This window comes from Toxotes jaculatrix, chromosome 11 (assembly GCF_017976425.1).
Source record: "Toxotes jaculatrix isolate fToxJac2 chromosome 11, fToxJac2.pri, whole genome shotgun sequence".
NCBI classification, from domain to species: domain Eukaryota; kingdom Metazoa; phylum Chordata; class Actinopteri; family Toxotidae; genus Toxotes; species Toxotes jaculatrix.
Window position 1 is genome coordinate 7,526,100 of NC_054404.1, and position 12,954 is coordinate 7,539,053.

Below are 12,954 nucleotides of genomic sequence, written 5' to 3' on the forward strand. Positions count from 1 at the left end.
ATATGCTTTGTTTGGGTGTTCATCTACAACTGGCTATATAATGTACTTTGACGTTGTTCAACTACCTGTAGTTCTCTTGCATTTTCAGGCTGATAAGAAGCCTAATGTTAAAAAGTTTTAGAATATGCAACATTTTACTGTAGTACCTTGTCAGCGGGAGTAAGCCGTGTCCAGGGTTTGTCCGCCCGCCGGTCGTAATCCCTGGCGTCTGTTACTTCCACATACTCATTAAAACGCAGGATCCTGCGCGCAACGAGCTCTGCCACTGTAGGCCTCACACTCAACTACACACACACAGGATGAAAAGGAGGGGGAGAAATTAGACCATGAACATCATATTTCACAATCAGTCCTCCCAACGTTTTGCTTTTAGTTTTAAGTAACAATAAAATCTAACATACTGTATATACCTGGGTTCTTTAATTTTACTGTTGTGCCCCACACTGATTAACATTTCTATGAAGCAGATGTTCTCTTTTATCACCACAGCTATAAGGATGGAAAACACCAAACTTCTCAGCTGAGAATAGTTTCAGTTCCATCTGTTCCCACTAGATGGCCCATTTCACCACACATAGCATCTTCTCTGCCTCCTAAAGTGACTCATACGGTGGAGCAAAAACACATTAGCAGCTAAATATAGACCCTGTCCTTTCAGTTCTCTCTTAAGTGTGTGTGGTTGGTGTTTACAGTACCTTTCTGGAGAGTCTTCTTTTAATCTCTTGCTTGGCTTCTTGCTCCTCTGCCTCATTCTTTTCTGCATGAAGAACCAGCAGAGTCGTTTCACACCTACTGTGTCTGCAACAGGTTTCTACTTCTATTTATAACTGGGAGATGTGATTCACTACTTTAAAGCACGTCCATGGCTATGTAGTGCTGTGATTGCCTTAACATAAACACAACCAGACTGAATCAATCGTGTGTTGAATCTGTGATGAAGATAATCTTGTCGTGTCTTCACGTATGTACACTGTATGTATATGTGTGCGTGTGTGTGTCTTTATTACTAGCGAGTGACTTAGCCTGGGACCCTGGTAAACTCCTTGACCTCTAATATTCCTATCAGAGATTGAAATACAAGCTGTGTGTGATTCACAGCACAGAAAGAAACCAGTCATGTAACTCTTCTTTTCCAAAACCAGAGCAACTGTGTTGAACATTTTTTTTTCTTTCTGTGCTGCTTCTTAAATGTAAAGGTCTTCGGTGCTGTACACTTCAGAAGCTGGATTGATTTAACCTCTGTTATGTTACCACACTGAGGTTGTGGAAACCACGAGTAGCAACATCTCTTGACAGACCAACTTATTGCAAAGTCTAAATTTAATATGTTTGGCTAACTCAAATATGATATCTGATTTTATTTTTGATTTTAATTTCTTCTATCCACTGCGCACAAACTGGTGATTGTGGGTTGCCTGCTATTATTTTACACTTAGCATAAAGCAAGAAATATTACATAATTACTCAGTCTTAAGCAGGGAAAAAGCTGCTAGAATTTGTTCAGTTAGGCCAAGAGCAAAAGTACTTTTTGAAATAACATTATCTAATGCTTAAACACCTCCAAGTCTCTCAAACACAAGAGCGCAGGATTTGTGTGTGTGTATTGTAAACAGAGCAGTCTACCTAAACTAACTTTTATCACAGTGGTGTACCGTGAACCGTAAAGCAAAGAGAAAAAACAATAATAATAAATTTGAGGTAATCTTTGCTGAGCCCTTTGCAGTAATACAGACCCCAGTGTGACTGAACACATTAGTCCAATGTGGGAGACACAAAGCCTCCAATAGACTGTAACTCATAATTTAGAGAGACATATCTGTCTCATCTATCTGATTAATGAGACACAGAAGGTCATATCTAAAGATCTAAATGTAGCAGCAACAGACTACAGCTGAACAGATAGAACACCACAATACCCATTTCCATGCACCCACATTGATTCTTCATACTGTCGTAGTTTGAAAATGACATTACTATTTAAGCTTCTGCACACGAACAGAAATAATAAAATGGTGTATCACATCTCCCTTCAGTTTAATAGTGTATTTGAGGAAACTTACGCTTGAGGATGTTTCTCTGCTCCAGCTCCTCTGTGGTGGGTCTTTGGCTCAGACGCCTGAAAAGACAAAACTGTGTTCTCATACTTTTCTATGAGGAGCAGATATTATTTTAACATTACACAGAAAAACAACATGAATTTTCACAGTAACATTTGTGAAAAAAAACAAATTTTCTTTTTTTCTTTGATTTTACACTCTTTTTTTTGTTGTTAATCCACAGGCTGTTCTCCACCAGCCTTTCTGCCTCATCTGGAAGAAAAGGCCAAACTAAAGTTCAGCACAGATTTTTTTCTGGGCTTCATTTGAACATCGCCCACAACCACACCAAAAAATAATCAACATTCTCCGTTATTAACCCACAACCCTGCTACATCTATGATGAAAATTCACACCTAGCTACATTTTCACAGCTGAGGGTTTGTATGTGTACCTGACTAGTTTGCAGCCTATCTGCTGGCGCAGCTCGTGCCTCTCTGTCTCAGAGCTCCGCGGCAAAATGTTTTTCTCCTCCAACTCTTTCTTGCTGGGTCGGTTCCCAAGCTTGATGTTGAGGGTGTCTCGTCGGCGGATCTTGCTGGCCAGAGAGCCTGGAACAGAGACGCGACAGGGAGAAGTTGTCTCAAGCTTCTTAGGGCTTTGAAACAACCTGCACAGAGATCACCTGAAGATAACAGTCAAGCATGAAAGAAGCCAATGGGGCATCGAAAAATCTACAAAATCAAAAGCATGGAGCTGTTACAGTAGTAGTAGATACACTTGAATTATAAACCTTCCTACAGTGGTGAGTCATATCGGATTAAATATTGGTTTTGAACCAACAGTAGCTGACAAGTAAGAGGCTAAATCATCTGTGCTCAACCTCAAAAACATATACTCCTAATTAGCCTGTCACCCAACATGACCAGGATTTATGTCTCCACTTGCACTGGTGATTTGGTTAATTAAAACATGTCCCCTGAATTTTCTTTATATGTTTCTAACACTAAATGATGATGAAAGATGTACCTTATTTGAAATTTAACAGCATCACCTTATTTGAGCACGAAGATTGCAAAAAGCGAAAATGTCAGCATTGTACAGCCACCACAAATTGGATGGCTTCATAGTCTGAGCCATCTTTTCCACTTCTGCAGCCTTGATAAAGATTAGATCTGGGGGCTGTGCAGGCCTCAAAATCAGTGACAAGTCACTGTGTTCCTTCAGCGGCTCAGTGATGATACATGTCTTGTGACAGGATGCTTTATTATGCTGGAAAAGTCCATCTGTGAGTATATAGTGCCCATAGAGAGATTAATTTAGATCTGTAGTTCGGATATTACTTTCAATAGTAAGTTCATTTTTTTTGCTTACTCCCTCCCTCCAACTCCGATCTACAAGATGTTTCTGTCAACAGGGTCAGATATTATTGGTATTACTGTCAATAACAGTGACAACAGTGAATGATGCCATGGATCAGTCAGCAGTTGCCCCTCTGACAGATGAAGGCAGCTTGTGTGAACGTGGATTTTATTCGCTCTCACTCATCTCGACGTTGCGACACTGGCTATGGGAGAAGAAATGCTAACTGAATTGTTCAGCCTCCACAAGATGTAGGTGAAATTACAGTGTAAAAACACACTCATAATACAAATCAGGAACATTTAAAATTGAACAAGTGGAATTCTGCTCTTTGCAGCCGCAAAACATAACTACGCAGATTATGGTTTTAGACGGGGCTTAGTGAATTCATGAAGGCGGCTCAACCAAAAAGGTTTTTAAGACCTGACAATCTTTTCTGTTCCATTTTCAAAACTGCTCAAATACTCATTAATGTGTATAACTTTACAGTGTTCAGTTTACCAGTTCCCTCTCAGCCCCCTGTTTGATGTTATGTATGTATGCATGTGACTGCTGCAGGCTGTAGTTAATGCTGGAATGCCGGATGAATGCTATAAAAATCTTTAAATAAGAATAAGAGAACCGTTTGTGGTGATCTGCAGGTCAAGACATCCAAGCGTCTGTCTAAATGAACAAGTACAAAACTAATGTCATACTATTTGTGTACTCGTCTTCCTCCTCCTCTTCTTCTCCCTCATCCCGGTACAGGATTGGGCCGTCAGAGTCAGAGTCACTAGTTTGGCTGTCTCTCGGCCTATCGGGGATCACCGTCACTTCGGCCTGCTCTGTTTTCACGCTCAGGCCCTGTGGCTTTTCAGCTTGGCCCTCTGCTGACCTGCAGGAAACAATAAAGTATGAGCACACGCATTTGTTGTAGAAAGTAGAAAAAAATCCTTGTATTTACAAAGCTATATCTACTAATTGTTAATATTTACATTTATTGGACATAATAAAATGACAGATTTATTATCCGTCAACTTATAGCTTCATTTCAGCACTTATCATGTGACTCCTGTAAGACTCCTGTTAGTGTAGATATGTAATGTAATTCAGAAGGGTAAGACCGACATGCACAGAAGGCGAGCATAAGGAATGTTTTACCAACTTGCATGTTCTAACTAGATTATTACCTTGGGCTGTTCCTCATAACAGAATCTGTTTCTTCTTTCTTGTTTTCTTCTTCTCCTCCCTCCCCTCCTGTCTTCTCCTGTTTCTCCCCCTGTGAGCTGCTGTCTGCCCCTCCCTCTGTGAAGGAAGTGTCCTCTGTAACAGTATTGACGTGGAGAGACTGGACTGTGGGTCCGGGACCCATACCTTTGTGGGCCTCCTCACCCACAGTAGAGGCACTGGGAGCAGACTGAGTTCCCTCTGTCTCATTGCCTGTGGCTTTAGATGAGACAAGTGTTTTGGAGTCTGAGGAAAGAGGCAGGGATTTTAACTCCCCAGGCTGGCTAGGTGTCTCTGCTGAGGCCTTCTGAGGTGCAGCAGAAGAGATGGGAGTGTCTGATTTCCGGTTGGTCCTTGCATCTGTCCCGTTAGTCTGTGCTGAAGCCCCGGCGTCCTTAGATGCACGAGAACGAGGGGTGGAGGCGGGGGTAGTTTTTGTTGTGCCTCCTGTCTTCTTTGGATGGGAGGATTTGGCTAAAGAGAAACAAGAGCAAGAGAAAGTGAGAGGGGAAAGATATAACATTTGATTTTTTTCTCTCCTCCGGGTGCTCCAGTTTTCTCCAGTTTAAAAAAATAACTGTAAACATTTGTATTTGTATTAAAAATTCACTTAGAAATTATTGAAAAAGGATACTCCATCGAGGTTTCCTGACACACAAGGCCATGTCTTCCAATTTCTATTTCTGTAGAGCCAAAACTCCAAATTCCAAAGATATCCACATTGACAATTTGTATCATTGACTAACTTTTTAATGGCTTCAGCCCTAATCTACAAGCTACATGCATTCCACAGTTTATCTGGTTTGGAGCACTAAAGAAATCCTCTATTAGAACATGCTGGCAGCCATAATATTTTAGTATTAGATGAATCTTTTCTAATCAGATCTTTAAAGCTGAGACAAATGTAGAATACCTCAGGTAATACTGACTGAAGCAGTCCTTTAAGTGTCTCTGAAGTGTCTTTGTGTGTTATCAAAAGCAGCCTGAGGGAGGGGATGAACTTAAAAATGTTATTCAAACACTAATGAAACAACTTTTGTACCACTTCCCCAGTAATAACAGACAAATACACAGAGGCCTTCAGAAAAGACTGCATGAACATCACATGCAGTATTATGGGCTCTGGTTTGCTCAGTTTCACCATGCTGTGGGTTAGATAAGTACACATAACACACACACACACACACACAGAATGAAGGGTTATGATCATGCCCCAGCATCATGCCATCGGTAAAAAGCACATGAGGTTGTCAGAGCTCATTTTATATGAAGGCCATGCCACACTGACCTCACACACATACAAAAATACACTTGTGCCGTAGAGGCGTTAACAGAGCTTGGCAAATAAATCTTCACTTCTGCTTTCTCAGAAAGCTCAGAACCGCAACACTTCTACGGCTGCTCACTTGACTGGAAATCCCCTCTTAATGAGGAAAGGACACTATCCAGAGAGATATAGGGAAAAAAAAACTATTTTGTAGGCACTTGACAGAAATTTGAGAGAAAACACTTCAAAGAGATGATGGAGTGAAGCCATGGTTCACAGGTGCACAGATTTATAGTGAGTTTTCTTTTCCTTTAAACAGTGATACAAGCATGTTTTCCATGCAGGGAGGCAGGCAGGCAAGAAGATCCACAGGCAAACTGGCTTTCAGTCCCAACTAGATGAACTTACCAGTCCCGCGACTAGTGTTGTTAGTGCTCTGCGGGTTAGCTTTAGTTTGAGTGGATGAGCCTGTCTTGTCTGTGGGTTTAGTCGTCTTTTTAGTCCTCGTGGGACCCTCTCTGTGTCTGGTTGTGGCTGAAGTACCACCCGCAGACTTGGAAGAGGCAGGCAGAGTGGCACTTTGCTGTTTTTTAGCTTGAACATCTCGAGGTCGCACCTGGTTTGCCCGGGTGACGGGTTTAGTATCACACCTCTCTGAGCAGAGCAGAGGAAGCAGGAAGAAAAAGGATGGTATTTAAAGGTTAAAGTGCAGACTGAAAGCAAGATTAAAGATGCACTAATGTGCAAACAGATGCACAAACGGACATGTAGACAAGCTAAACGGAGACAGAAGAGATAGTGAGAGATAAAGAGTGAGTTGGATAGAGCTGATGATGATGATGACAAAGATGTTTAATCCGTAGTCTTGTACAACTTTTCCATAAGATTAAGGTATAAAATGAACCCATTAACCTTTCAGACTTCCAGTATGATGGTATGTGTGTTCTGTTACTGCATTTGCCGTGTTTGTTCCCTGTGCCTTTCTGATTATTGACAAATGAACAACAACAAATGGCTCAGAGTTCAATGCTAACAGGGTTGAGATGAAAACAGCACAACACTTAGACAGCATCAGAAGGAAGAACAGTGGCCGGTCTCCTGAGAGAGAGAGAGGGAGGCATTAGGAGATGGAGATACTGCTCTGTTCAGACTGTGATCGCATGCTGAGGGCTGATATGATGGGAATATCTATTTGAACACATTAGGCCCGGACAGAGATCCCACAGAGGATTCAATGTCAGGTAGAAAACTGCTGCCGATACAAATGCATTCCACGACGGAGAGGGAAAGACTTCAAAGCAACCAGCATCTAAAAAAAGCTGCTACATTTAGTTTGAGTATATAAAAATGGAATTCCTGACCGAACATGTTTCACTTTCTGTTTGGGAAAGTGCAGCCATATCGATCATTCCAACATTTAGTAGCTGCTCAGCTGTCTAGGACATTATTTCTGGTACATGCTAGTTAGCACACAGGACATATTATTCTACCAAGGTGGTACTGACGTAGTAACAATTAGCCACTCATGATTCTGAAAATGGATGTTTATCACATTCAAGAACAAGGCAAACCAACAAATAAAGTAAAAATACAGTAAATTATCCCTACATTACAGGTAACAAGTATGACAAAAGCTCACGTTAGACACAGTAACTGATCAAGAAGTTACCTGTTTTGTCCTCTGTGCTGGTGGGCCCAGCAGCCTTTTCCCCCAGCTGTGTTTCTGGAGTCTCAATGTCAACTTTGACCTCCTCTGATGTCACGCTGGATGTGGCATGGCCATTGAGATTTTCACTACTGATCGGTTCATCTAGAGGAGAAAAAAAACAAAAAACAAAACATTTACTGTGACTGAAATCTGAAAACTGCTTTTCAGTAAAGTTCAGTTGCCCAAAAGCAAGTGAAAGCAGAGGCCAAATATGTATTTTGAGTTCTGCTTTTACTGGTATTACTACGGGTAAATGTAACTGCATTTCACTGTACATGGTATCTTTAGTGCAAATGTATACAGTTGATGAAAAATAAATTATTAAGGGAGCAGTTAAGATGTCAGACCTCACAAATGACAAAGTCTCCATCTGGGTTCAAAGTAAATAATGTCTTCGATTTTGCATTTGAAAAATGGATAAGCAGAAATAAAAAAATGAATGACGAAACGTGTGAATGAATGATCAGGCAAACCTTGGTCAGGAATGAGAACTCCTTTCCTGATGAGCTCCTCCCTTGTTTGTCTGGTGGAGATTTTTCTCTCTAGAACTGAAAAATGAACAAGGCCAATGCATGATTCAATAGGGGAATTCTATTTGCTCTTCCTTTATGTAGTTTCTGCAGTAATCAGTTTGCACAGAAATTGGCAAAAGTGTTGCACAACAGCTACGCTATGTTCCTCCCTCTTATTGTGAAAGCATTATTGCAGTCGCCACCCTGCACTTCACAAACAGCCCGACATTTCAGGTCTTAGATGAGAAACTAAGTGAAATCTGTCATCGTGCTACGATCTAACATCATGATCATGAGGAACCAATCTGCTTTGTTCACAATGAGGTCTGTCACCAGCTGAGCCACCTAAGGAGCACGCTCACTGCTGACTACAAAATTAGAACTAAAAAGATTAGCCAATAATCGATCAAAGACCAAAAAACATAACCTGTTACTATCAAGGTAATGAACTAGTCCTGTTTTCAAGCCAAATTTCTAAATATTTTCTGATTTCAACTTCTCAAACGTGAGTTTTTGTTGCTTTTCCTGGTCATTTATGATAGTAAACTGAATATCTTTGTCTTTTGGACAGATGGTTGGATGAATCAAGGAAGTTAACTTGAAGACACCACCTTTGCTAGACTGTCTGAAAGCTGCACGATAAGGTCAGCTTCTCACTCAGTATCTTTTACACTCTTCTTTTTTCTCAAAGATTTTTTTCCGCTTCACACCTGGACAGTAGCCTGAAACCAACTAGAGGGACATGGAGCTTTGAATCTTACATACAGATACATAATAGAAACGCTCAGATGCACCTGGCAACCGTGAAGGAAAAGAGTCTCTGCTTTTTGTATTTACTTCTGTTCAGCTTTATTTCCTAGCCAGCACTTCAGGAACGAACCAGTGAGAGCAAACCGTTCACTCTGTTCCTTTTAAAGCTCTCCTGGGAGCAACACCGCTCCAGTTCACACTTTATGTTCAGCACAAATCCAAAAATGTAAGGCATGATGTTGTACAGACATTCAACAAGCAAATCAGAAGCTGACTCATCAGCTTGTTCATGCAATATCATTAAACTACAACCCACACACCAGACACCCTACCTTTGGAAAGGTCCTGGAACTTGTCACTAGTCTTCTTCTTCCTCCACTTCCAGGGTTTGAACAGTTTTCCTAGCGAGGACAGCTTGCCTCGCTGCTGCCGTGATGCAGGGGCATTCTGGGTATTGGCGGCGCTGTCCACCACCACGTCACAGCTGGGCACCGATGATGATTTCTCCAACCCATCAACTACAAGACAAATACATAACATCAGGGTAAGCAACAGCTAAGAAAAAGGCTGAGAAGGATCATCATAAACCATTTTGTTGACATGCATCTGTCCCACTCTACAACTCAGCTTTCAGTGCGTGTAAGTGACTATTAGTGTGAATAATTCTAAGTCTGTCTCTGCACAATATTTGCAGTGTGTGTGCTCGTGTGTGTGTTGGCTAGATCCCTGTCCTTCCACAACTCCTCCTCTTCCTGTTGAAAGATCAGAGGTGCTGTGAGCCTTCTGGAAAACGGCAGACACTGTGTTTATGTGTGTGTGTGCGCGCCATACCGGAATCTGACAGAGGAAAGAGAGGTGGTGTGTGATTCCTCAGATTCAAGCTGAGGAAGGATTTTGTTTTTTCAGCTACAAAGCCCTGCTGAATCACTCAAGCCTGCTGAGTGTATGGAGCCCGGCAGGGATCAAAAGTTTATCATTTCTGTGGACAAACTTAAAAAAAAAAAATTCTGAATCGTATCATTTGCGACCTTGAAGGAATTATTAGTGCGGAAACCATTTCTCCACTGGAAACTAAACTACTGTTTGAAAGGCAAATAAAAAGAATGCAGTTGAAATCCAAAGTATGACAAAAAAAAATTTGAAACTCATCTGTAATACCTTCTCACTGGGCACATCAAGTGGAGCAAATCCATACTCCAACCTTCAGCTCAATTGAAAACAGTCAGCACCTTGTTGACAGATTGGCTCTCATCAGTGCTGGCTGGCTGTTGATGCTAGTGCTAGATGTCAATAGCCGTGGTGTTCAATACGCCTGAAATGAGCTGAAACTAGAGTGAGTGTAAACTACCTCTGACTGCTGCTTACTGGTGATGATAGATCAGTGGAACAGCATACTCTATTATATCACACATAACGATGAGGTTTAAAGGCCCTGACATCTTATTTTTCTCAATCAGATTCTTACTATGAGTGATAATGTTTCTGCCAACAGTTTTGGTTATTGTTACTTAAGTTGGTGGGGCTGAGTTAAAAAAAAAAAAAAAAGATGATGTCATGTATCTATGTAGCACTGAGGATTTAATTTATGTGAATAACCTGATGATTGTTGCTTATTCAGTCATGACTTTTTAACAATATAGATAAATACTTATAATTTAAAACCAGGCTTCAAAGCATTTGGTGCTCTGCAGAAGTGTTAAATTGGATAGAGTAGGATTATTATGTCAACAAACAGATGTCTCATTAGCCGAAAATATAAAGTGGGGTTTTGATAATGAGAAGCAACAGAATCAAAGGAGGCAATTACTACAGTATTTTTCTTTCATTCATTTTTTTTTTAAATAATGCACTTAAAAACACAGAAGCACATATAAACTATGCAGGTATAATTGCTCCCATGCAGATTTTATTCACCTTATGACCCTGACTGCGTGTACATACACAACATGGAAATGAAGAACACGAAAACCACGACCAAAGATAGGGAAAAGTGCAGTGCAGAGCCAAGAACGTGCTCTCCCCAGACATCAATTTAGTTCCATTTCTGGCACACACATAGACATCCGCACATACACAAACATGCACGCACGCATGCGCGCACACATACACACTCATTTCCTGTTCCTGTGTTGATATCAAATCACAACAATAGGTGCATTTCAGCAGCTGCTTTGTGCTGCTAATGATGGGAAAATCGGTAACAGCGATTATCATCACCATTAGTCCAACTATTAAACCTCTAGTGGGAACCAAATAGGGACAATGGTCTAAATTATTATTTGCAGAGAAGTGAGAAGAGAAATAAGAGAAGGGAAGAGAAAGGGTGGAGAGGAGCAAAAGAAAGATTATTGTTAATGCTAGAAAACACAGTTCTCTAAACACAGTTCTCTTTCTCCCTACAGCAAGGAGGTACTTTCAAAAAAAGGAAGATTTGCTGATGCGTCTCATGCAGCAATACAGGAAATGGATATTTTGGTAAGCTTACATTTCTATGTTACACACAGGAGGTTCACAATGAGTGTGTTCAGTCGCAAAAAAATCTCACACTAGATCAACTTTTGTGAGTCAGTAAATTACACGTTCAGCCGCTTTATTGCACTGTTAATTGACTCCAGTCCCATTCGACAGTGTTCATTACAACAGATGTTATTTTTGGGTGTTTTTTGTCATCCATACCATGGGAACCACTGGTCCCATGGTATGGATGGACAATGGGTTCTGCAAAATTTGTTAATTTCTTTGGAACAAGTAGAACTGGCCTGTATTACACATCTAATACTACTAATACACATAATTTTTATGCCATGGTCGAGTGAGAAACTAACGTCACCCATGTTCACCCACCCATCTTCTCCTCAACACCACACGCCCCACTGACAGATAAATAAAGAACACTCTCGGCAACACAGGAAGTGACAGCATGAGCCACTATCAGTAAACAAACCTCTGTAGAATACAATAGCTTAACACCAAAGCTTAAGAAAGACTCAATACTCATACTCTAAACTTACCCCATTGATAAAATAAAGATAAAATACAATAGACAATTTTGAGCTTCAGCTCATTAATTTTCTCATTAAAACAATGGTAAGTATTATGTTTAAGCAAACCTGGGCCAGTCAAATTAAAATCCATTCATTACACACAGGAACTGCAAACATGTGCAGTTTTACAGGAATCCTGCACTTGAGGCAAGACAGATCGGTCCAAGAAAAGCACTGGATTTTTACCAAAATAATACTCACTACAGCTTTTTAATTACAACAGTGTGGCTCAAATCCACCTCATCTTAACTTGGGGATATTATTACACATTACAACTGCTGACTCGACTCCATGAATCCACACTGGATTTCACACTGAGGAGTTTTATTTTGCAACAGATGACTCACGGCGTCACGCCAGAAGGGTGAATCGGGGTTTGGATAAGAGGCAGCTGTGGAAGTGGGTGGGATTATCAGAAACACAACTTGATGCGCCAAGACTCACAAGCCAGTGATGATAAAGTTATACTGAACTGGTATAACTGCTGTTCAGCCTGGAAGTTATTTTCTATATGTTTTCAGTGGTATGGTATGGCATATATTTTCTGAGACAACTTTAAAGAGTTAAAGTGGCCATGTATTGTGACAAAGCCAGCTTGTTGGGTTTTTTTTTTTCATACGTTATAGCACGAAAATGTGTTGAGGAGGAGGGGAAAGGGAGAGGCTTCCTTCCTTCACTGCAAGTCACCGGGGAGGGAAGAACCAGACATCACAAACAGGGGAAGAGGGATGGAGGGGGAGAGAGAGGCAAAGAGAGACAAAAGAAAGAGAGCAGAAGAGAAAGAATGGGAGAGGTGGAAAACAACTGTGCTGGGGAAAAAGAAAAACTGGGAAAGAGAAGGGCAGAGACAGGGAAGGAAAGAAGAAGAGAACGAGGTGTTGGACGAGCGTGGAGGGAGGGGCAACACAGGGCATTAGCTCCAGTTTTAACACTTGGGTCATTTCTTCCAAATCTTTCTCCAATGTAGGACAGAGAAGCACAGTACAGCCCAACTCATGATACTCACAGGACTTAGCAGCTTGGATTAACTTAGGAGTAACAGACCGAAAAGAAATCAAACAAGAAACCG

General features: G+C 41.0%; 1 protein-coding gene across 4 annotated transcripts in view; it reads right to left on the bottom strand.

Moving 5' to 3' along the window:
• The window catches only part of phactr2 (phosphatase and actin regulator 2), a 36,550-nt gene that overhangs the window by 7,449 nt on the left and 16,147 nt on the right, over positions 1 to 12,954 (bottom strand). For 3 of the 4 annotated variants that reach the window (XM_041049538.1, XM_041049541.1, XM_041049540.1), the window contains exons 2-11: positions 9,174 to 9,359; positions 8,053 to 8,127; positions 7,541 to 7,681; positions 6,280 to 6,525; positions 4,568 to 5,078; positions 4,094 to 4,272; positions 2,491 to 2,647; positions 2,061 to 2,116; positions 696 to 757; positions 147 to 284 (exon numbers count right to left, since the gene is read on the bottom strand). In XM_041049538.1, coding sequence (XP_040905472.1) covers positions 147 to 284; positions 696 to 757; positions 2,061 to 2,116; positions 2,491 to 2,647; positions 4,094 to 4,272; positions 4,568 to 5,078; positions 6,280 to 6,525; positions 7,541 to 7,681; positions 8,053 to 8,127; positions 9,174 to 9,359 — 1,751 coding nt within the window. The remainder of the gene's footprint in view (positions 1 to 146; positions 285 to 695; positions 758 to 2,060; positions 2,117 to 2,490; positions 2,648 to 4,093; positions 4,273 to 4,567; positions 5,079 to 6,279; positions 6,526 to 7,540; positions 7,682 to 8,052; positions 8,128 to 9,173; positions 9,360 to 12,954) is intronic. The other variant, XM_041049542.1, reaches the window with a different exon arrangement.